Genomic DNA, 24,623 nt, shown 5'->3' with positions numbered 1-24,623 from the left:
GTAAGAGATGTTTTCAATGTCTTCCCTGAACAAAACTGTAAAGCATTAAACTGCTTGCTTTCACTTCAGGGTGCTCAGCTCTAAACACTAGTAAGGACATTAGTTTGTTGTCTGGTATTTTTTAATCCTGCTAATGTTTATCAGACACATTAGTACATGTCCCTGTGTTACTTCAGTGGTAACGTAACTTGGGAGTTGGAATGCATGTAGTGTTCTTAATCCAGTAAGGTTAGACTGAGAGCTATGGTGTCATCCAAAGAAGAGAGGTAGGGCTGTGTCTTGGAAATGCCTCAAACTGTCCTTAAAATTGCAATGCCAATTTTGGTGCAGTTTGTTAAAATGTAGTGATGTGAGAGCAGACTTTTCAATGAACACACAAAATTACCTTTCATCAGAAATGAGATTTTTGTAAATGACTTGCCTGTCCTGGCAGAAAGCTTGAAGTGATGTACTCTAGAATAAGAATACACAGGCATTTGGGTGAACTGTCCCATTTTATCTTGAGTGTTTTTTGTTGTGGCACAACATGAAAGCCTTTGATGAACACAATTCTTGGGCAGCTCTGAAATAATTTTGCACTATTGTATGCATGGTGTTTTGTTCCAGGAGCCTTTCCTTCACTACTCTTGCAGCGGCATTTTTCCTCTGACACAGGCTGCTGTGATGCAGAGCACTGAAAGGGGTTCAGAAGAGCAGGGGAGAAAAATTCACATTCTGATTTTCATAAAAGGGAGCAGAAGGAACACACTGCTGTTTCTCCCACTTCCCCAAACCTGGCTCCAATAAAAGAGAATATAAAATTCACCTTTATATTGGGACATTGAGATGTGCAATGTAGAAAAGGCAGAAAGGGGCCTGAGCGCATCCAAAGAGCTTAGTTTCCCCACCAATTTGCTGTGAGCAGAAGGATATGTGGCTGAGGGGTGCAGTGCCTTTCCACTCGAGTTGAGCACTTTATCTATGACGTGATACAATGTTTTATTCACCTGCTTGGTTGTTTTTTTTTTATTTATCTAGTTATTGTTTTGATGTTTTGGGTTTTTTTGGGTTTTAGGGCTTTTTTTTTCCTGATTGTTGTTGTGTGTTTGGAATAGTGTATACTGTGGATTTAATGAAAAATTCACATAGTAACTTGTCAAATAAACTAATTTGACAGAAGGAGCTTACAGAAACGTTATTTTTTTCCCCCTTGGGTGTCTGCCAAGGATTTGGTTTCGATTTCCAAACACTGAGTTGGTCAGATTCAGTTTCAACTAAGTGTTGTCACCACGCAAGTGTCATTGAAGGTCTGACAGATCTAGTGATTTTTTTAGCTGTGAATTTTGTACTTGCAAAAGATAATCTTGTGGTGTTTGTTTTGAAGTGCTGGAGTTCTTGCTTTTCCTGCCCTTTAGTGCTGTGCAACTTCTGGCATGTTTAACATGCTATTTAATTATATATAATCTTGGAATGTCAACCAGTGCTGCATTTATTTGAAACTTCTTGACATATGAAGCATCCTGGTCAACCTGTTAATGTTTTGGAAGATTTAGTTGTGGATTCTTACTTGTCTTATGTCTTTAGCATGACGTGTGCGAGTACTGTGGTGCAACTTCTTACTGTGGTGCTTGTTTTTTCTTAATGTTTGTAGAAATTACTTCTGTGTCTGAAGAGAAGAAACAGCTTAATGGTAAGTATTCACCTGGAGTGAGGCAATGAGTGAATCTGAAACTTTAGTTAAATATTTTTGAATGAGCAGTGTTTGTCCAGGCTTCTCTCTGTCATTATGTTTGAATCTGATGTTAAGGCTTTAGTGATCTGTGGAAATTACAGAAGGCAGAATCCTAATCAGGTATTGTGAATTCAGTGTTTAAAAGTATTTAAAAGGCTGCTCTAGAGCAGTATAGATAAGGGAGGTATGAGATGGATGAGCTTTCTGCTTGAGTAAGACAAGTTAGGTCACAAATTACTATGTGCTGTAGAAATCCTCTGTATCAGAAAAGATAGATGGCCATAGGGCTGGAGTAGCAGGGTCAAGATAAAATAGTTCAGGTTGGAAGGAACATCTGTAGCTTGTTCTGTCTGGTCTCCTGCTCAAAGCTAGATGGTATATGATACTGCTCATGAGCAATCTCACCCTTATGGGAAGAGGTGAGGAGACAAGGTACGGTATTTTGGTTTTTCACCCTTCCGCCAGTTTTTCACTGCAGCTTGTCTATTGCCTCTTGTCCCTCTCTTGAGAAGCATCTGGCTGTCTTCTCTATAATTCCTTCTCTCCCACCTCCTTCTCTTTAGCTAGGTGACGACTACATTTGGATTTCCTCCTTAGCCTTTTCTTCTGCAGCCTAAACACCCACATTTCCCTCACTGTCCTTTCATATGTTATGCTGCTCGAGCTGCTGACCATTTTGGTGGCCTTTCTCTGGACTTGTTCTGGTATATCAATGTCTGCCCTGCACCGGGGAGCCAAAACTGGACACAGTACTCCAGACTGGCTTCACAAATGCTGAACAGAGAGGAAGAATTACTTCCCTTGAACTGATGGCTGTACTATTGTCCAGGATAAAGTTGGCCTTCATCACAACAAAGATGCAGTTATGTGCCCAAGTTTGGCTTGTCTGCCAAGTTATTGGAAGATTTTCTGCAAAGCTCCTTTCTGCCTAGACAGGCCTCCTGCTTGTTTTGTTGCATCAGATTTATTTTCCTTCCCCTGGTGCAAAATTCTGTGTTGCTTCTGAGCTTCATGGAACTTTTGTCAGCCTCTTTCTTCAGTTGGTCTACATCCCTTTGAATGGCAGCCGTAACCGTTTGTGTTTTGACTGCTTTTTATGATTTGTTATTGCTCGCTTACTTCCTGATAGTGGGACATTGTGTGTGCCCTTCAGGTTCCTAATGACGCTGTGAAACACTGTTGGCATTCCCTGTTCTTAGGGACTAGTTCTGTAACTAGCCAGCAGTTGGATTTTGGACTGCTGATCAAACCTTTTGTGGCTGACAGTCCTACTGATTTTCTATCCAGATTTTAACCCACATATCAAGCCCAGCTCTCTCAAATGTGGCTATGAAGATAATTTGAGAAATGTATCACTAGGCTCGCTCTCCCATGGGATTCTGTGAAGCAGTTCCCAGGATTAGGTGAAGTTTGCTCTCATGAGATGCAGAGCTGTAATTCTGCTGTTCATCCTGGTCATCTTAAGCTCTTTCATTTCATGTCTGCTGTTAGCCTTTGGCTTCACCACCAGCTTTGCTTTACTTGTGACCACCATGACCGGTAGAGAACTTAATTGCTTTATTGATTACCTGAATCATAGAAATATTGTCTTTTTATTGCAATGTGACTTCTTGTTTTCACATAGCATCATACAGCATTGTAGAATAATTCGTAAATAACTTGGTTTGCCAGAAAGCTCTATTTTATTGTGGCTGTTCACATATTTCTGTTGATCTGCAAAATCAAAAAGGAGCATGTATGACCATGAATTCCTCTTACCCATGGAGGCCAACCTAAGCAAATGATATATGTCATAGAATCAGAATGGTTTGGGTTGGAAGGGACCTTAATGATCACCTAATTCCAACCCCCTACTGTGGGCAGGGACATCTTCTACTAGACCAGATTGCCCCAGGCCCCGTCTAACCTGGCCTTGAACACTGCCAGGGATGGGACAGCCCCAGCTGTTCTGGGGAACCTGTGCCAGCACCTCACCACCCTCACAGTGGAGATTTTTTTTCCTAATATCTGCTCTAAATCTACCCTCTTTTATTTTAAGGCCATTTTCCTTTGTCCTATCCCTACAGGCTCTTGTAAAAAGTCTCTCTCCAGCTGTCCTCAAGGAGAGCTTAGCCTTTGAGAAGGCTTTTTTGTTAGGTAATTGGTTTTCTTTTGTAATGATCTGACTGCTGTGCCATTTAGCTTCCTTGGAAGCTGCAGATGGTGTATGCTTTAGAGGTAATTAAGGATCAAAGAATAAGTAATTCCAGCAAGCGTTAACTGCTTTGGGTTAATTCCCCCATCTGGATGATCAAATCGTTTTGACAGATTGGATTAGACCTGAGTGGCTTTCTGTTTATCTACTTTCCACATGGTGGAGCCACTCAATTACTGTGTTTAAGCTTGTAGTCAAACTACAAAATTTACTGGCATTTAGAAGATAATCTAGGTAACTGAAAATTCATATGTTAATTATTTGATGCATAGCCATTTCAGGTTTGCAAGGTTTAATTTGAATGGCCTTGAATCTAGAATTTACCAACTGTTATCAGAGACATCTACTGAACCATTGTCCAGGAAAACTCCTGCTGTTCATGTGGTGTTACAAATCATACTATATTTCTGTCTGTGCAGCTTTCTCCATCGTGATCCTATATAAGTATTTTGTTTTAAAAGCAACTGCAATTCTTCATCAGTTTTGTTTGTCATCTCTGCTCAAGTTTTTGCCAAATACATTAAATTTCTGTTAGGCCAGAGATTAGTGTAGCTGATATTTTCAAAGACTGACCAAGTGTTGCCTCCCCCAAAGTTTTTTCAAATTGTTTCATGTTGTTTAATTATTAAAGTGAGAAACTGAATTCTGTGAAAATTCCTAGAGAAGTGCAAAGTAGATTAAGGCTAATAGCTTTGCTTAACTGGCTGATGTGAAATTGACCTTGTGAATTAAGTTAGACCAGATACCCCAAGTTGAATTTGTTCATCTGAATTGTATAAACAAATACTTCTGTTAAAGGACGTTCATTCCAATAACTCTTCTTCCATGCTTCATTATCACAAAGTGTGAAAGCACAAACTAGTAACAGATGAAACTGGGACCAAGCTACATGTACTGGAAGGGTTGTATACAGAGGTTCTGCCATATACGGAATACATTTTCTGAAGTAGAACTTCATGTTCTAGGAGCTTACTCTCCAAAAGAAAGTGCTGAATAAAAATAAAATTTAAAAAGTATATGGATGCATCTGGCTGCCTGAGGAAATGAAGCCACTAAATATTGTGGAGGGGTATTTAGAACATTCAGTTTATAAACCCCAAAGTATCTCTGATTCTGATTTCTATTAAGCAAGCATCACAGTAAATACCTTAGTGACTCTCTCCTCACTCTAGGTATGCTTCCTGAGAAGAAAGTACTGGGTGCTTCTAAAGATTTAACTCCAAGGTAAACTTTTTTTCTTTTTTGTCTGTCAAACGTTCTATTTAGTAGTTCTGTGTGGTTCTTAGAAAATGCAGGCAGCTTCTTCCGTGGTTAGCTCTTGGTGTTTCAGCTAAATGAGTGTATATCATTAGCAGCCTATTTCAGGTAGGAAAGGTGAGGTTCAGGCTTAAACAACGTGCCAAGGTCATGTTGAATGTATAGGCAGATGATGATGCAAGGTTCTTTGATTGCTGTCTTGGTTTCTAATGCTTGCGGTGCCTCCTATCGTAAACAAACATATGGTCTATATTTGTAGGCTTTTCAGCCTTGCTTCTTGAGGAAGCTCCTAGAAAATCATTCCAACTTGCCTGCTTACTTCTTTGACTTTAGTTGATCTGTCCATTAATGTATGAGTTGGTATGCATTGGAAAAGTACTCAGTTTCAAGCTGAAGTATATTAAGATATGATAGCTGTATTCAAGTTTCTACAATATGCAAAGCAAAACAGGCACTAAAACCCCACTGTGGTATCCCTGCTGTTGTCACTGAGGTATTGTTTTGCTCCATGATACCTTGAGTCATCAGGGTTTATTTTCTCACTTTGCACAGAAATGTCCTGTGAATGTGTAATTTGTGGGCTAGCTGCATGCAGTCATACAAAATATCGTGGCTTGTGAACAACTGGAAATGTGGCTTGCCTTCTGAAGTGATCCCCAAACCTTGCTGCCTTTCTTTGTGTGTGTCTAGCATTTTCTGGTGTGTGATGTGTGCAGCCTAGAATGTGTTGGCTGTCAGGAGTGCCTACTGGGAGGGGCATTCTCTTTTGCATTTCTTTTTTTTTTTTTTTTTTTTTTGGTTTATTTTGTTTTGTTTTCTGGTCCAGGAGCACAAACAGTAGATGGAAGTGGCTAGGACACTGGGGAGAAGAGAAGGTGGTAGCAATGTAGGTGCAAGGGATTAACTTTGTTGTGGGGATAGAATTGACTTTCACTGATGGGGCTTGCAGCCTATGTAGAAGCTAAGTGAGAACTATAGATGTCTGTGGTGGAGAGCCAGGCATGAGATTGTCAGACATATGGTACCCATGAAAATGGGTAGAGAAAGGAATAGCTTTTCTGGGTTAGGTGGGTAAGTTACTTCTTGGCAAGTATAAGTCCATATGAACTCCTCCAATTATCATTTGGAGGCTTTTGGTTTCATACCTTTCCCTGGATTTATTGCAAGGTTTGGGCAGCTTGGGAAGATAGGAATGCAAAATCTTGATTTGCGGAGATGAAAGGAACTGTGGTTTTGTGGTATGTGAATGCAATCTATAATTCTTGGAAGCCACCCTGGCTGTATAATAATTCTGTCTGCAGTGAAGATTATCATCATCATGTTAGTAAGGTTCCTATACTGCAAAGAGGATCCAGGTGCTTTTTTATATAAAACACCATATAATTTTAGCTACAGTGTGCTAACGATCAAGATGTGTAATTAGACTCTTTTGTTATCTTAACAGTATTTTCAAAATCATAAGCTCTGGACTTACCTATTCAAAAAATAGTAAATAATGTATTTGGCTTGTAAATTCATGAAAGCTCTTCTTGAAAACTGCTAGTAAAATATACTTTGGTATACCCAAAGAAACTATATATTCTTCTCTTTACTGTATTTCTTGTTTTACAGTTATGACTGGTTCCAAACAGATAGTTTGATCACCATTGCCATATATACTAAGCAGAAGGTAAGTGTATTTTATGAAAGGGAGAATTACAAGATCCATTTGTGATCCAGCTTGAATTCCGAGAGAACTTTATTCAAATGTTTTTTTCCTTGTCTATGAAAGGGTATAAATGCAGAATTGGTGATACTTGACTGTGAAGAAAAACGATTAAGGGGAGAGATTATCGTGGATGACTACTCATATCTTTTGGAAGTTGGTAGGTATGGTAATTTTGCAACTTGAAAGTACTACATTTTCATTCTGCTTTATTAAACTCTCATTAGACCATATGTTTATTACAGATAACATTTAATATTTTCCTTCTCTTTCATTTGAGATAATTAATTTAAAGTACCTTGATGTAAATGAATTACATTGTTTATCAATTAACATCTTCATTTGTTTAGTGTCTACTGAATTTTTACAGTGTGGTAAGAAATTGATGTTTGTCTAGACTTTTTCTTCAAGTGTATTTTTGATAGTTATTAAGATGCCCTTATTTGAAAGGGCAGGTGGAATGATGTAGATAAATGCAGATTGGTAGCTTTACATGAGTCAGTGTTAAAAGTAATAGGGGGGAAAAATGCCTTTGTTAATGTTATGTATTAGGCCTGCAGAAGTAACAAGTGAAATTTAAGGGCCAGATAAAGATGCATAGAGTTCTAGGTGATTAGTTCATTCAGTACTCCTAGCCTTAAACTGTGTGCGTATTTGACAACTAGAATGTAATTTTGTTTTCGCTTAACATGGAGTTTGTTTCTCTTAATTTCAGATTTGAATCATGCTGTTCAAGAAGACATGGCTGGTAAGTGCCATCTCTTACAGCCCTTGTGTATCAATTCTAATATCAGAATGTGGAACTTCAATTTATTTTTTTTAATTTATTTATTTATTTTAATTGTGGCATTTGGACCTGTGAAAGTAATACATTGATGGTGCTTTGATCCCTCTGAGTATGACTAAATGTTAAAATAATTGAAGTTGGGTCTGTTGTGTATTTTTAAACCTTTCTTTGCTTAGACTGGGATTTTCTACCATTTAATTACTGAAATGGCCTTGAGAAGAAAGGTACTAGTAAACAGTGGTATTTACCCATTTTAAGTAAACGAGGACTCTGAATTCATGAGCCTTCTTTTTGACCTCATGGGCTGTGAAGCTTTTCACAATGTATTTATTTTAAATAAGATACATTAATTATACGTAAGTTAGTGCTTGTTGTTTTAAATGCACTGTAAAGCATTATAGAGAGATACCAAATATACTTCCAGCTATCTTAATGTAACAGGTTAATTCCGTGCGTCTTGAGAAATAATTCTAAAATGTAATTATAATGGAGGAGTAAAATTTTTTTTGTACAAAGTGTAATTAAAAGTAACAATATGAAACTTTTAATTTTTAGTAAATATTGCTGAAAAAGTTGGGAAAGTAGAGATTATCTTAAAGAAAAAGGATACTGTTCATTGGAAAATTCTGGGACAGCCCTTGGAGAATCATAATACATTCATGAAACGTACGGACAGAGGTAAGCAGTTTCATGCGCACGTTACCAGCTGTTGTAACACTTTTTTGAGCTTGTTAGTCATGTTTGTTGTCTCCCAGGATTTTCTTATTCTGTAGTCATACGTTCATTTCTTTCAGCATTGTTGTGTGGTCTCATTGAAAGTTGGTCAGGAATTCTCCCTGAAAGGGTTCAGCTTAGAGGTGTTTGTCTTTGCTTTGCTGTCTTGTTTTGTCTCACAATGGAACTGGAAGTTTCCCTGGCTTGCAGAAAGGTTGGAAGAACCTAATAGAGGAAGGTGAAGACTGCTTGAGCATTGTTCTGTCTTGTGCTACCTGTGTGCTTAATATCCTTTCTGTCCATATGAAAACTTCAGTAGACCCTGAGGAGATAATGACTGACACAAGTCCGTGCACTATAGGAGTAACTAATGAAGGAATAAAAAACCTCCACTTTCAGCTTTACTGCATCTATAGTAATGTTGTTCCAGCACACTGCATCTTTGTAACTTGAGATGTGATTATTATCCTTAAGGACTTCAAGCCATGTGTAGGTATCAAAGCCAGCCTTGAATAAGCTGATGTGTCTGCAAGAAGCAGTAGCTGTTGTATGAGTTCAGTCGTGGTAACAGAATAGTGTGAACTTGATGCAGCACCAAAATGTATTACCCTGATCAGTGTGCTGCTTTTTTTTATAGCTATATTTGAAATTTCTGCACAATTACGTTACATAACATCAGGAGCATGCTTGTATTACTGCAGCTGTCCAGTTTCTCAGGAGCCTCCTTGACCTTCTGTCTGGCAGTGCTCAAAAATTGACTGATGTTAGTCTGCCTTATGTGTGAAAGCAAGGCTGTACACTTGTAAGAGCTAATTAAATGTTGTTCACCATGTTGTACACCTCTTACTGGTTCTCAGTTGTGCTACTTAAACCTTTTAAAGTTGAGACGTTACTGTGGTACAAAAAGGAAGCCCAACTGCATAAAAGCATCTCTCTTTCGCTCCCTTTATCTTATGTAGAATGTAATTTTTCTCCTGACAGTTTTAGAAACTGTTGAGTCGTACACTTTAAAATCAGTTTTTTTCAGTATAATCCTCTGTATTTAAGGGGATACAACCTGGAATAATACGTTGTCCACTGTCAGTTGCTCATTTTGTCCCTCCTTGCCATTTTTTATGATTAAGAAATACAAAATGAGAAAATAAGAAAGAACAAGAGCTGTAGAATATAGTGGCTTTATGGATCCTTTGGATATGAAGAGGGCAAGGATGATTTGATGCAGTTATCAAAAATCCAAATTGAGCATTAGAACCAGTGCTTCCTAGATGATCGTTCTGGCTTTTTTTTTTTCTGAGAAGTCAGTCTCTAAAATAGCGTTTGCCTTGTTATTTAGAGAAGTGTTATAGGTGTTGAATAACTTTATTATGATCACTGATGAGTTCAGATCAGTTTAAATTGAACCTCCAGAAAACTGAAATTAAAAGGCTTGCTGAGCCTAGGTTTCTTCAGTTCCCCGATTACAAAGGTAACGAGTCTAACAAATATACTGGTATCTATGGCTTTTTAATCCGTATTCCAGAAACTTTTATTCTGCAGGTTTTTTAATTTTGAATTTTAAAATGGAGCATGCCAGGAGGTTTATAGAGCAAGAGTGTTCAGGCCTAGATATCTGTCCTTTATTCTAATGCTGTGCTTTCAACTCTGCCATGAAATCTACAAGTTGGAAGCTTCTGTTCACTCAGTTTAGTCTAAAGTAGCCACTTTCTGTTTCTGCTAAGAATTGCACTGCCTTTTACTCCATTTTTAATTTTGCTTCCACTTCTGTGGATGCAAAATAATGTTACAGGTGAAGAAACTCGCACCTTGCACTGTATGAGTACAGAAATAACAATTAGCAACTGTAGATAATATCCCTATCTTTATTGGGTATGTGTTTATTTTTGTATGCAAAACTGCTTTTTCTGAAGCAAAATTACTTTATGCTGGAAATTATATAATCAAGACTTCCAGCCTGGTAAGTAATTTTATCATGGCTGGAAAGCGCAGGTGGAACAGCTGGCATAAGATATATTGGGATTTGAGTGTGAGCAGCAGAAGCAGTACCAGTGTTGAAGTAGTTCCTTTTGAGAGCTGCTTTGCTTCCAAGACGTAAACTGGCTAGTTAAAGCTATAAAATAGCTTAATATCTAGTATTTCTATGCAGCACTACATATAGGGTAGCACAGATGCCTTGTGTTAAATATTCTGTTCTTTTTTTCACTTGGATTTATATATCTTCCACTGCTTACTCTCAGCATTGCCTTTTCTTTCTGATGAATGTGAGAGTCTTGTTTTAAGACACTGTAACTGATAATTTCCGCTGCTGAAAATCTGGGAACAGATTCAAAAGTAGTGTTATCTTATGTCTGATTTTATTTATTTTGTTCAGGTTTTGTGTATTTGTAGTTCTTTTGGAAAGTTACTGATACTTTCTAATAGAAGTAATAATTTTATTCAGAATATTTCCACACTTCCAGTTTTGTGGCAGGATTATTCTAAGGCTATGAATAGCAAGTGCTTATGGGAGCACTGGTGTTTAATTCCTTGGGTTTTTCTTATCTTGTGCTTTTTCTATAATATTTTCTTTTTTATTGATAATTTCAAACATTTACATTTTATTTAAAGCACAGGCAGAAGAGCTGAAAATCAGGCAAGACCGACACTTGAATACTTTACTTGATTTTATGTTATTACTTGTTCACATGACAGCATTCATGAATGAATTTGTGATTTGTGATGTGAGGGGGTGATCACCACAACCCTCCCAAGTGCCTATACTTTTATTTTGCCAGTGGCCAGCTCTAAATTCTACAAAAAAAGAGGTGAAGCTCTTCTTCAGAGGCAGTGGTGCAATGCAGAGGTGATACTGGAAGCCTGTGATAACTACTTGCTATGAAGAATCGATTAGCATAACCCCTTTTCCCCCTTCATCTGGGAGTATCACTTTCCCAGCTTAAATTGCCTAGGGACTCTCAAATTCCTGCTGAGTTTAGACTAACATTTTGGCCAGGTATCTGTTAGTTAACTGAGAGGAAGGAACAGAATCATGGAAATTCTTCAAAGTTGAGGGGAATTTTAAAACAAATATTGATGTAGTTTCAGGAATTACACAGTGTCTTAGAATCTCTCAGTAGGTTCAGAAGAATATTCAATATTGTTTCTGCTCCTTAAGAAGGATTAAGTGCTTAGTTAGATTAAGTGCTTAGTAATTATTTATACCCAACAGTATTTAATTGAAAGCACAATTCAATATAATTAGATTGTCAGTGTAGGGAAGTTGGTGACGTTACTCTTAGATAGCTATTATGAAACTGTTCATTAGGAAGCATAAACAAAAGCTAATGGTCTTAGTCAGCATCCTGTGAAATTTCAATGCAGTATTAAAAGGGGAAGGTAGAACTTTCTCGTTTAAACAAACACCAAACAAACAAAACCCACAGTGCAATGATATAGTACAGTTTTTCTCCTAGGTATTAAGGCATGATTTTCTTGTAGGTGCCTTTTCTGGGAAATAAGGTATGGAAGCTCACTCATGAGGGGATAGATTGTGATCAGCACTACATATCATGCTTCTGTGTCAAGGTGGAATTGCAACGAAGTCTTGGAGGTTACAGGCAAGCACAGTAATACTGTTACATAGATCTGCATTTTATCAAAGGTTGTTTCAAAAGACAGCAACTGGAAAAGAAAAAAAACAACAACTCAAACCAACCACCAAAACCCCCCAAACTTGAATTTCAGCGTTGTTCACCTTTGGTTGGTAAAACCGATCTTTTGATTTTGTGTGTGTATGAATGTGCTAGTTGGTTTTGTGGAAAGAAATGTATTCTGCCAAATTATAATCGAGACTTTCACCACTGACCATTTAAATCAAACTTCATTGCTGAGTACAAATCTGCACCTGATGTCCCTTCAAAAGACTTGTTGCTCTGAATAGGAAAACATTGCATGTACCTGGAGAAGAACCCAGTAGGCAAAAGGATGATATTCTCCAGAAAGTATCTCATTGCAGGGGGGTTGAACTAGATGACCTTTGAAGGTCCCTTCCAACTCAAACTATTCTGTGTATCAAAGTGATGTATCTCTTGATTCTAGCAGAGGAGGAAATTCAGTTTAGAGGGTGACTAGCCTGTGATTGCATTGGGTTTACATAGCAAGGTTTTGGTAGCAGTGATTGCTCTGAGAAGAGATCAGGAGCTGTGATACACTTCATGTCTGCAAAAAGTTTGGTCAAACCTAACCTCCTCACTAATTACTTTCTGTACTTTGAGAATCAGGATTTGCTGCTGGGCACTTGCATCATTCTCCAGAATTGCGGGAACAGTGGCTTTTGCTTTGTATTTTGTATATTTGTATGTCTCTAGCATCTGACAATTAACTTGGCTTCATGGGTTCCTGAAAGCAACTGTTCTTCTTCAGCTTGCTACAAGAGGCTGGTGTTCTCTTATTGAAAGGCTTTTGTTCATTGCCAGTTGTTGTGCTTGTAGCTCCAGATTTTATTGGGGCCACTGATAATGAACTAATTTTAGTTAATATAGTGAAGAGGATAACTTAAATTAGGAGTTTGCTTAGACCTGGAAAGGTGTCTGTTCTCAAAAATCAGATGGATTGGCATGAAAGTTCTATATGGCAAAAAGAAAAAGGGGGAGGTAAAGGTTAGCTTGTTACATGTGGGAATTTGTCAGGTTGGAAAGGTCAGAAAATTGTTGGGAAATGGTGAATCAGGTGATAAATTGGTTTAATTTCTCTCTCTACTCCCAAACATCTGGAAAAGTATTAGCTGTTCAGTATTGTGACCTATATGACCAACCTCACAAATTCTTTCAAAAAAGTCTTGAGTTTGTTGAATTGACAGCAATTCTAGCATATTTTTGTACTTGTATATATCGGGACAGCTGCTGTTTTGCTTTAATTCAAGGTGAAGATTGGTATGAAATGAACTTGTTGCCTGAAATTTTTCAGCGCTGTAGGCATTCTTTTGAATGTTTGCTCATTCAAAATAAGCAGTTTATAGGATGCTAGGTAAAAGATGTGAGAAAACAGTAAAGATCTGTTCCATGTCAGAGGCTTCACATCATGTCTCTGTACATATTTCTAGGAGATAACTCTCTAGTAGGTATTTGAATAATTTAAGAAAGCAAGTGTATGCAGAAAAATGCCATGGCTACCTACTGTGGCAATAGTGGTGCATGAATTTGATTCTAATTTAGCCCATGCACAACTTGCATATGCAGCTAAGATTTAGTAACCTGCATGTATGTTTCAATGCATAAGTATACGTATTTAGACAGTTGACTATCTAGCAGAGTTTATTTATACCCTTGGAAATAAAGCCAGTTAGAAGCATGGCTGACCTGGAACACTTTGCTTAAACTCTTAACCTTTAAGCATTTTGTGAATAAATGCTTATTTGAAAGCTTTCCTCTGTTTAAAATTGTTTTCTTTCTGTTGTGGTTGAATTGGGAGGCTGTGATCCTGTGCTTATTGAAGAACAGAATGTTAACAGCAGTGGCCATTCCTTCAGGCAGCAATTGACTGCACCGTTATGGAACCCTCTAACTAATCCCCAGCTGCCTTCAACTGTTTGGCTGTTTAATCCAGAATATCTGGGAACAGCAAAATGGTAATAATGCTGCATTAAGGAACTGCAGTCCAGATGAGTTACTTAGAAAATGGCAATTCATTAGATGAAGCCACTGAAATACTCAAAGCAGTCCTTTCTACCCTGGGGAAGGGGAGTGGATGGGCTAGCTTTCTGAGACCCTCTCAAGCTGCTTTTGTTTTGGTTTTTTAAAGTCCAGCAATTGGTGTCCGTTCTTGAACTGTAGTCCTAGTCAAAAGTGAAGTTCAGCCAGCTTTACTGAGTTGGGGTTCCCTTTAATGGTGCTGTTGGAGGTAAGAGAGCAGGGAAGCAATGACGGTGGTGACTTGAGGTGCAGCAGTGTCTAGAGTTTCATTTACCTTTTGTCTTGCATTTAAGGAAGACTTCACTAGACTTGCATAGGTCCTCTGTCAGGCAGGACTCACTTAAGAAGAGTTGTTGAGGAAGAATTTTGGCTGACTTCAGGATTTAGGCTGTCTACAAGTGATGTACACTTATTACAGTAATAAATTCCATTCCTATTCAAAAGAGAATCAGCATGTGATTTACGTCGGGAAGTAAAGAAGCATCTACTATTGCAGTGGCAAAAATACAGAAGGATAAGGTACTTCTTTGTAGCTATTAAGATATAAAGAAATTGTTGAATCATAGACTAGTGGAAATAGTGGAATCAAACACAGTTGAAAGTGACCTTTGGAAGTCATCTGGTCTAGCCTCCTGCTTGAAGCTGTCCAGTTTGAATATCTCCAAGACAGAGGCTCTGGGCAGCCTGTGTTTGGCCTGTGTTTGATGACACCACCCTCATGGTGATGTCTAGTTGGAATTTCCTGAGTTGCAGCTTGTGTCCTTTGCGTCTCATCTTCTTTCATGAGTAGCTCAGCTACTGATGCTAGTGACTTGAGTGTTTTTCAGTAACATGAGAAAAAGAGGGGAGAAGAAATGTTACTTCAGTGAAATTTCTTCAGTGCAGAAAGTGTGGTTAAAAGGGCGTCATGCTCAAGTATTCTCATATTTGAACCTGTCAAATTTTGAAAGGCTTTATGTGAAAATATTTGCTAGGAATGGTTATAAATTTTGCACTGAAAATAGCAAATAACATGTGTGATGGTCCGATCGGAGGAAAACCCCAGTGCTGGACCTTGTTTAAGTTCATGATCCCAAGAGTGAAATTAAGATACAAATGAGGTCAAGTACTGTAATTGAACAATTTATTACAAATTACAAAAAGTTATTATAAAAAAGAGGAATTATTGTAATAAAGGGGTTAGCAATAGGACAGATTGGGAAAAAGGCTGAAAATGAAGTAAGAATTCAGGGTGCAGAGAGAGAGGGATAGTCGCCACTGTGAATCCAGCAGCATTCGGGGACTCGCTGTCGTTGGTGGTGAGAGTTCTTCAGGGTTTGTAGTCAGTATCAGAGCAGAGTATCCCCCAAGAGTTGGTGGTGTGTATGCTCGTGGAGGCATCCCTCTGGAGTCCCCGTGAAGGTACCCTGTGGAGTGTGTCTCGTGGAGTTGCCCTCGTGGGGATGTCTTGTGGAGGGTGTCTCTCAGGGTCTGTAGTAGTCATCGGTAGAGAGTGTCTTCACGGAAGTGTCCTTCTGGAGCCATCCTCATGGCAATGGCTCCCTTGCGATGTTTCTCTTGGTGATTACCTTTTCCCCTTTGTAAGGGGGGGAGTACCTCTGCTCTTCATGTCATGTATTACATGTTCCTGGTGGACCAGTTTTCCTGGTCTTGCAGCCAGCTCTTTGACACACGTGTCTGCTGTAATCCTTGGGATAATAGCTCACACCAGTCCTAAAAGTAATGGACGGAAGAGTCTTAGCTCTCACCTCCTTGTTGTCCATGTGTCTTAGCATAGTTTTTCATGGGATACGATGCATGATCTTGCCAGGCACAGAGATGGGAATGACTGGCCCGTAGTTCCCCGGCACTTCCTTTGTTTTCACTTTTTAAAAATGGGGGTTATTTCCCTTTTCCAGTCCATGCAATAGTGGACTGTGACAGCTTATCAAATATGATGGTTAATGGCTTAGCAACTTCATCTGCAAGTTCCCTCAGAACCGCTAATGCATCTCATCAGGTTCCATGGACTTGTGCACCTTCAGGTTGCTTAGATGGTCTCAAACCTGATCTTCTCCTACAGCAGGCGGTTCTCCATGCAACCAGTCCATTCCTTTGCCTTCTGCGGCTTGGGCAGTGTGGCTGGTTGCCTGTGAAGACTGAGACAAAAAAACTCTGCTATTTATTCCCAAGCAATCAAATACTAACCTGCTGTGGTAATGGCAAAAGGCCAGTGTCAATTAATAGAATATTATACTTGAGAGTTGAGGAATACCTTCTTGTATTTGGCATTTGTTAAATTAACATTTGTAAGCGTGTTTCTTTCCAAAACAAAAGCTACCAAGTGGTTGTTTTTGCATCTGCAGTCTTTGCTCTTTCAAGTACTTACTCCCTGCTGCTTTACGCCTACTTATGTTCTGCAGTCTCTGGCCCTAATCAGCAGGGCATCGCCTTCTATTTGATGTGTTTTGAAATCCTCTCTTAGACTGTGAAGTGATGCAATGATGCAGATTACATAGCTCAGGATGGCTGCTTAGTTAAAACAGGTGTAGGTCTGGCCAGCCTTACAGTGAGTGCTTTGCCACAGAGATCATTTTCAGTATAAGTGATGGGTTATTGCTCCTGTAGTAGCAGAAGCAGAATAAATGACTTATCATGCTCTGAGCTTACTGCAGGTATAGAGAAAATAAATAAAGCTTCCATCAGGTGTTGGTGAAACTCCTATAGCTTTTCCCCTTTGTCCTTGAACAAAGCTAAATATTCCTTCCCTTTTCCTGATAGTATTTTTTTCTCCATCACTAACAGGTATATATAAGGGTTTATTTATTGTTTTTGGTTGTTGTTTTTTTTATAATTATTCTAATTAGCTGTGTTCTTTCCCTATTTTTTCTCATTTTCTTGAAAACTTTTGGTGTAAATGCAGACCTTTCATAGTGATTTTTTTTTCAGCATTATTATTGCTTTCTTTTTTTTCAGTTACCTTTTGTCTGGCATTTAGTTGATGCACATGTTGAAAGTCACTGTATTTGAAACCCATATCCGCAACTCCAAAACAGCTGTGTCAATAAAAATCTGTGCTGTGCATATGACCTTGTAGTTGATTTAAGTAAGCATGTGAACATATAACTGGAGTTGATAATTTCTAGCTAGCCAGAAGGTACCAACTCATGTCTAAAAGACTTATTGATAATGCTGTGTGTTGCCTATGTAGGCACAGATGTTAGTTTTATTTTATATTGTGTGTAAGCATTTAATACTTACACATTTTATGTGTAAGTATTGGTATTGTGTACCTGAACTTGCAAAGCTGTATCAGAAATTCACATTGTGCTAACAGCTGTGAAAGTGCAACAGTGTGGGGTGGTCAAGTCAATAAATTTCTGAGATGCTGGGTTTAGATAGTCTGTTACTGAGGACTGTGGTGCTGTGCCTAGCTTGCATTTCATTTGCATTACCAAAGCTGGTTTTAGTCTGCATATGTGTATGCATGCTGCAGTTATATGGTGAATTTAGTGCAGATGAAGTGTAGCAAAAGGGGTTCTGTTTTCTGCTGGTGTTTGGTGGTTTTCTGCTCCTTCTCAATCAATGCTGATAACTCACATATTTGGTTTGTTATAAACCTAGTGTAAGGTTAAAGTGAGTCCTTAGTCCAAAATTAGAAAAATAATTTTAAGTAATTCTACAAGAAGCATCTGTTTATAGTATTTTTATAATTCACTGTAGTGAAATACATATCTTTCTCCATTTCTTACTAAAAAATGCATAAGTATAGAAAGACAGATTGAGACTTTAGTAACAAGTGAAACCATGTTTTTAGGATTGTTCTACAGAAAATGCAAGCTGGTTTCTAAGACGGAAGTTACCCACGACACCAAGCTGTTCTGCTTACTGTTGCCTGAGAGCACACATCTCCGTGTTCCCACTGGACAACATGTTTACCTCAAACAAATCATTGCAGGTAAGAAAAATTAAGAATGTAACAATGTATATATTAACATAAATCCCTTTTTGTAATCTTGGGAGAATGCCAAGTTCATGGCAACTGATTCCTTGGTTGTAGTTAAAATGTCTCTGCTTCCAGGATCACAGTCAGTGCTTAGTAATGAGCACACTGGATTAATACTGCTGGGAAGATAACTGTTAAAGTGGATGGTACTTACTGTTGACCTTACCAGCTCTTCTTTCAACTCCCTTTAAAACAATCTCTCTACTGAAGTAGTGCTGTTCATCTTTGGTAGGTGGGGGGAAGCTCATCGTATATGTGTTATATACGATTATCCAGTTCCTTTTAGTTTACAGCTTTTTTGACATGTAGAGGGTAATGTTGCAATTTTGCCCTTTGGTTTGGTTTCTTTTTCAGAGGGATTTATAGTAGTCCTGGTAACACTGCTTTACACTCCAGTTGTATATTAGTCATAACATGAGGTTGTGGGAAAAATGCATCTTGAAAAAGCATTGTTTAAGTGTTATTCTTTCAAATTTTGTAAAAGGTGAACTTAAAATAAAATGAGAGGTCAAAGAAATATCTGGCTTATTTTCTTAAGTATAACTTTTAACATTTGATACTAATGGCTATGCTGGTCACTGTATGTCACATTGAAGGAGGGTTTTACCCCAGACATTTATGTTCAGTGCGTCAGTCAAGGTCGCAGGAAAGGTGAGACCCTTGAGCCTGATTAGCTTGTGGGAGTCCTCCGCAGGGGCTCCACTGGACAGCGTGCTGTATTGGAGGCTGATTTGACTGTCTTGCTTTGGGATTCGTGATAATGGACTCGCCCATCAAGTTAATTACTCAAGTTCCCAGAAACTCACACAAAATAGATCTCAGATGAGAATTTTTATTATACAAATTTCTGACTGATTGAGGTTCAAATATTGCAGTTGACAGTATACTAACTGCAAGAACAAGTGTGAAATAACTTCACAAAAGCCAGCTAAAGTTAGTTATTAAGCACATTAGAGTATAGCTCTGAGCCACTAAGCGTCCCTATACCCTCAGGGAAGGGCCTTTGACCTGGGGTGTGATTATTAGTATTATAATGAGAGTATAATGAGGATGGTTCATCTAAAGGACACCCTAATCATTTTTTTCTACACATAAAGTCACAGGCAGCCAAGAAGGCCAACAACATCCCAGCCTGTGTCAGAAATAGTGTGGTGAGCAGGACTAGGGAAGTAATAATCCCGCTATAGTTGGCACTGGTGAGGCCACACCTCAAATACTCTGTTCAGTTCTTGGTCCCTCACTACAAGAGAGAATGAGGTGCCAGAGCAGGTCCAGAGAAGGGCAACAAAGCTGGTGAGGAGCCTAGAGCACAAGTCTTACGAGGAACGGTTGAGGTAATTGGGATTTTTTAGTCTGGAGAAGAGAAGAGTCGGGGGGAGACACGGACAGACAGACGGGAATGAGACATTATTGCTATTTACAACTACCTAAAAGGGAAGACAGAGAGAAGAGGCAGATGGCCTCTTTCCTCAAGTAACAGGACAAGAAGTAATGGCCTCAAGCTGCACCAGGGGAGGTTTAGACTGGATATTAGGAAAAAGTTCTTCACCGAAAGGGCGATCAGGTATTGGAACAGGTTGCTCACGGAAGTGGTAGAATCACTGTCCCTGGAAGTGTTCAGTAGCCATGTAGATGAGACCCTTAGTTGACATGGTTTAGTGGTAGACATAGCAGTCCTGGGGTAATGGTTGGACTTGATGATCTTAAAGGTGTTTCTCAACCTAGTTGATTCTGTGATGTTCATGTGTCAGGAAGTACTTGACTTCAAGGGCAGTCATTCCTTATTAGAGGTTCATCAGTCCTATTTTCTTAATCCACCTACATAAGGTTAGAGCTTCTTCTCCTGCTATCAAGTCTCATAAGTCAGTATTGTTCTCGGGTCTTCTGATGTCATAGGAAGCCCATTAGGTTACTTAACGCAAGTTCCCATTATTTTACCTCTATGCCTATGGAGCTTGAGTGACTCAGTCACGCTCTTTGTTACTGATGGATGTGAAATCCTCTCACTTCACTTTTAAAAAGACAAATGTAGTTTGCTTGTTTGGCAGCTGTGTGCGGTTTATCGGTGCATGGTGCTTTCAAGTTCCCACTCCTGCAGGGAGTACAACAGAGCCTGGCCGCGGGGCCTTCGCTCCGCTCCACCCTCCGTTCAATTTCTCTTAGCATATGCCAAGGTTGCAGGGTTGCCTGGGGAACTATCTTAGGGGAGATTCTGTGCACGCCAACCGCATTCCATGCTGGAAGTAGCAGCTGCATTTTACCCTAACATTTCTTTAATGTTATAATATAACTTTGGGGGTTTGGAGGATTGGTCTCCTATTTCCCCCATTTTCCCACATAATCCACACTGTGACTATAGTCACTCAAGCTTCATAATATTTAGTCTGATTTAGGGCTGTCTTCCACATATATAGTGTGTGGATTGTCATACACATATACATTCTCCGGGGGAAAGTGATAAATTACTCCTTTACAATAATCCAGATTCTAATCTACAATACAGTGTAATTAAGAGCAAAATAGTTAATATCAGTTAGAAAAGCAACAAGGTGAAGCATGTTGTTGAGAATTCCTGTAGCAGTTGGTTACCATCCAAGAAGAGTTCCCCACTGATGTTCTGCATCTTTCTTTGCTCATTCCAGCACATGATGTATTTCTTCTGCGTCATGATGGACAGCAATTAGTCTTTTGCCTATTGTCCTGATCTTGCTTCAGCAACCATTTCAGGTCTTCATATTGCAGCAATTTTCTTATTAAATTGAGATTCATCCCAATAGGGGTAGGCAGTAGGTCTCGAATTAGCATCTCATCAATCAGTAAGATGTGACAGGAGCTGAGTAAGTGAAATCACATCCTATAATCTCAACAGAATTACAAACACAAATATTTGAGTGATTATTTGTGTTCCAAGTAATATCTTTGTGTATAAAAGCACAGAGTTTTCATGCTTGTGCATCCTTTGCCAATACATACAATTACAGTTTCAGAGTTTTCATTAGGATGTATTTCAAAATGGCAAACGTTCTGTTCAGTCAAGACAAATGTCTTGAGCTTTGAAGGTATTACTCTCAAATAAATCCTTGCTGTTTACACGCAATGGTTGCATGGATATCAATAATTTGCCATTTATTTCCATCCTTTGGGGCCCATATTCTAGGGGATAGAATATAGCTCCATTGTGCTTAAGTCCTAACAATGACTGGGTATATAGTATATACCAAAGCATTGTGTATAGTTAACACAAAAGCTGTGGCCATGCTGTTGATGGGATCATAAGTAAAATTTTCTAAATACCACCAGGACTGGGACTTTTTCAAAAAGTCAGTTGCATTATCCCAAATTACTTCCCGAATTTCAGTGGGTAGGGTACCTTCTTCACCTTCTCATATCCTTTACCAGCATTATAAATGTGAGAAACAGTTCGGCAGGGGGCTGAGTTAGTGAATATGAGAGTTGAGTCTGTCCAGTGACACATTGTTAGTGCTGAAAGGGGTAGTTTTGAAGTATACCAGTGTTCTTGGAACTAGATGACCTTAAGTTCCTTTCCAACCCTAACCATTCTGTGCCTGTAAGAGGTGATGTTATTGTGTAGAACTACTGCAGACAAATTTAGACCAGGCTTAGGCACATCTGGAAGTTACGTACATCTCTATCCATGGCCACAAAAATGTCACAATTTGCATTTGAAAATCACAAAATCAAACAATATTTCCACATCACATGTTCCCCACGAACAAAATGTAAGTATGTGTAAAAGTAAAACAGCACCAGCAATCTGATTGTGGTATTTCATAGCAAGACTTCTTGTTGTTATCTGATATAGAAATATTAGTGTGATGTATTTCAATGGATTTTTCATGGATCGATTTCTTGATTGCCCAGGACCTTTATTTGTATTTCTTCCTCTGACGTTGCTTGGAGTGCTAATGTTTCAGAAGTGGTACTTAGCGAGTTATTTCAATCTCTTTTATGTATAGTTTCTCCCACTTCTACTCATGCTGTGCATATACTTCAGTTCCATGGACAGCTACAGTGGCTACGTTTAAGTGTGTTTTACTGGAATGTTGCCCCAGTGTACTAAAGGTAGGCTTAGGACCATGGCCACTCTGGAGTTTTCTGGCCACAGCTTACAAGAACCATCATTGCCAGCACCTGGAATATTAGCATGGGTGCAGAATTGCTCTTTGTCATCTTAAAATTTGTGTTTCCAGCTGACCATGCACTGTAGAAATAGCACCACAGCTAAAATAGATGACATATTTGTGTGTATACATTCAAGGTTGGCATAGGCTAATCCTTTCATCCATAGGCAGTTCATTCAGGGTTCCTGCAAGAAAAAAAGAGATGCCATATGCTCGGTTGAAAATACAACCGGCAGGTGTTAGTTAAGAGGAGGGTAAAATCCATCGGGTACTGATCCCATGTACATTTCCTGAGCAATTCCTAGCTTCCCAGTCATAGAGATTCTTGGGAGTGATGAGTACCATGGGCACTGTCCCAGTTTGAGGCATCTGCACTGATACAGGTTGTCCAGCATAAAACCCAGTAGGGTATTCCCTAGATTTAGTGGAGACTTTTGAAGCGATTGTGATAGTGAATACAGAACAGGCTTTAGTTTTTGGTCAACTATCTCCTCCATCTGTTGTTTAGTTGATAGACAGTTGGCAGATAGGCATATGACAATCACAGGTGACACTCAGATTCATGAGTTTTAGCAAATTGCTTAAACAACCTATTAGTATGTTCAACAATACCATTAGTTTGGAGGGTAATAGGGGATGTGAAATGTCCAGCAAATTCCCTCTTCTTTGGCTCAGTCTTGTACTACAGTAGCTGTGAAGTGTGTCCCGTTATCAGACTGGGACTCTGTTTACCTGCCATCATTGGCTTCCCAGGGGCTTATCCAGTCAGTGGCTCCTTTGAAAGTGGCATACAAATCAGTGTAAATATGATCTGCAATGTATTGTGCAGCTAGTAGAAGTGCTCTGGGTTCTCCCACTGTTTTCCCCGTGTACTTCCTTTACCTGTCCCAGAGGGGGAAAAGAATTCTAGCCCAGCAGCTAGCAGGGCTTACAGAGAGGGTTTTAAACAAGGTTTGAAGGGGGAAGAGGATGACACCAGGCTCACTAGAAATGAGCCACAGGGTAGCATGCCACCACTGGAGTCCAGATTCACAGGGCAACTTAAATACATCTATGCCAATGCCTGCAGCATGGACAACAAATAGGAGGAGCTGGAAGCCATTGTGCAGCCAGGAAATCATGACATGAGGTGGGGGTTGGTCTCTTCTCCCAAGTAACAAGCGATAGGACAAAAGGTAACAGCCTCAAGGTAAGCCAGGGGAGGTTTAGATTGGATATTAGGAAAAATTTCTGCGCAGATCGGGTGATCTGGCACTGGAACAGGCTGCCCAGGGAAGTGGTGGAATCGCCATCCGTGGAAGTGTTCAGTAACCATATAGATGAGACCCTTAGTTATATGGGTTAGTGGTGGTCTTGGCAGTCCTGGGGTAACGTTTGGGCTTGATGATCTCAAAGGTATTTCTCAACCTAGTTGATTTTATGATTCTAGTCTATGATTCCCAGTAGGAATGCTGCTTAGGGACGGTGGGTTTCTGATCAATGCCGGCAGGTGGCATCATACCCCTATGGACGAGCTCCAAAAGGCCGGAGGGTCCTCGTATGATCACTGGTTGTTCTTTTCTACCTGTTGTACTGCTTGTACCAAGGACAACAGTCCTTTCTCAAGATCTGAATATCTTGTTTCAGTATAAATAAAAGAATTAGAACAAAACTCTCATGGTCTCTCTGGGCCATCTGGTTCCTCTGGCAAAAGTTATAATGAGAGCCATGCTCACTAAAGCTGTACTCCACACGAACAGGATCAGCTGAATGTATGGGTCCCAGCTGTTGGAATAACCTTAAGTCATTTATCAGCAACTCTAGTGTATTTGCATGTTGTTCAGGCCATTCCCATGCTTTCCCCTTTTTGAGCAAATTGTAGAGGAGTCGGGTGATAATAAAAAAACCCTGGAATTTGGTTTTGCCAATACATCAAAGTTCCCAGAATTTGCTGCACTTCCATGGTATTCAATTGCTTCAGAGTATTCAGGGGAACAGAAGCAGCACCTCTGACCCCCCATGGTCCTAAGAATCTTACTTTTTGTGTCAGTCCTTGACATTTTGATTCGGGAATGTCCAGGCCGAAATCTGTCCATTTTTCCTGAAGTCCTTTCATGACAGTGTTAACATTCTCTGTATTCCCCCACACACACACCCCCCTCCTGCTAGTAAGTACAGTTTAGCTGTGCCAGTTTCCTTAGGATCAGCATTTATCCATTCCCCATTACTGCAGCCGAAACTCCACACCACTCCATCCTGGAGTTTCCAGGCTTGCCCATACAGCGCATGAAAACCTAAAATATCATCATGTGCTGTTTCAATCAATGCCTCAATTTTAGTTATTTTTTTTCCCCCCTGGCCACCAGAGTATGATTTTTTCAGTGGGGCTTGCTTTTATTTCAGTTCCTTTGAATTCAGTTTTATGTTGGCTAAGCTTTACACCAGGAATTTCTGCCATTTCATTAGTGTTGGCATCTGGGGAA

At 39.4% G+C, this 24,623-nt stretch overlaps 1 protein-coding gene across 2 annotated transcripts in view; it reads left to right on the top strand.

Annotated features, from left to right (window-relative positions):
• LOC133214904 (cytochrome b5 reductase 4) overlaps positions 1–24,623 on the top strand; it is a 44,502-nt gene that overhangs the window by 8,853 nt on the left and 11,026 nt on the right. The window contains exons 5-11 of one of the 2 annotated variants that reach the window (XM_061358320.1): positions 1,631–1,669; positions 5,078–5,129; positions 6,774–6,831; positions 6,934–7,027; positions 7,583–7,615; positions 8,210–8,332; positions 17,831–17,971. In XM_061358320.1, the coding sequence (XP_061214304.1) occupies positions 1,631–1,669; positions 5,078–5,129; positions 6,774–6,831; positions 6,934–7,027; positions 7,583–7,615; positions 8,210–8,332; positions 17,831–17,971 (540 nt within the window). The remainder of the gene's footprint in view (positions 1–1,630; positions 1,670–5,077; positions 5,130–6,773; positions 6,832–6,933; positions 7,028–7,582; positions 7,616–8,209; positions 8,333–17,830; positions 17,972–24,623) is intronic. The other variant, XM_061358321.1, reaches the window with a different exon arrangement.

The sequence above is a fragment of the Neopsephotus bourkii genome, unplaced genomic scaffold (genome assembly GCF_033783945.1).
Source record: "Neopsephotus bourkii isolate Nb327-2 ecotype Australia unplaced genomic scaffold, CSIRO-AGI_Nbou_v1 NB_941, whole genome shotgun sequence".
NCBI classification, from domain to species: Eukaryota; Metazoa; Chordata; class Aves; order Psittaciformes; family Psittacidae; genus Neopsephotus; species Neopsephotus bourkii.
The sequence above is the reverse complement of the archived record's forward strand: the minus strand, read 5'-3'. Positions and strand labels throughout refer to the sequence as shown.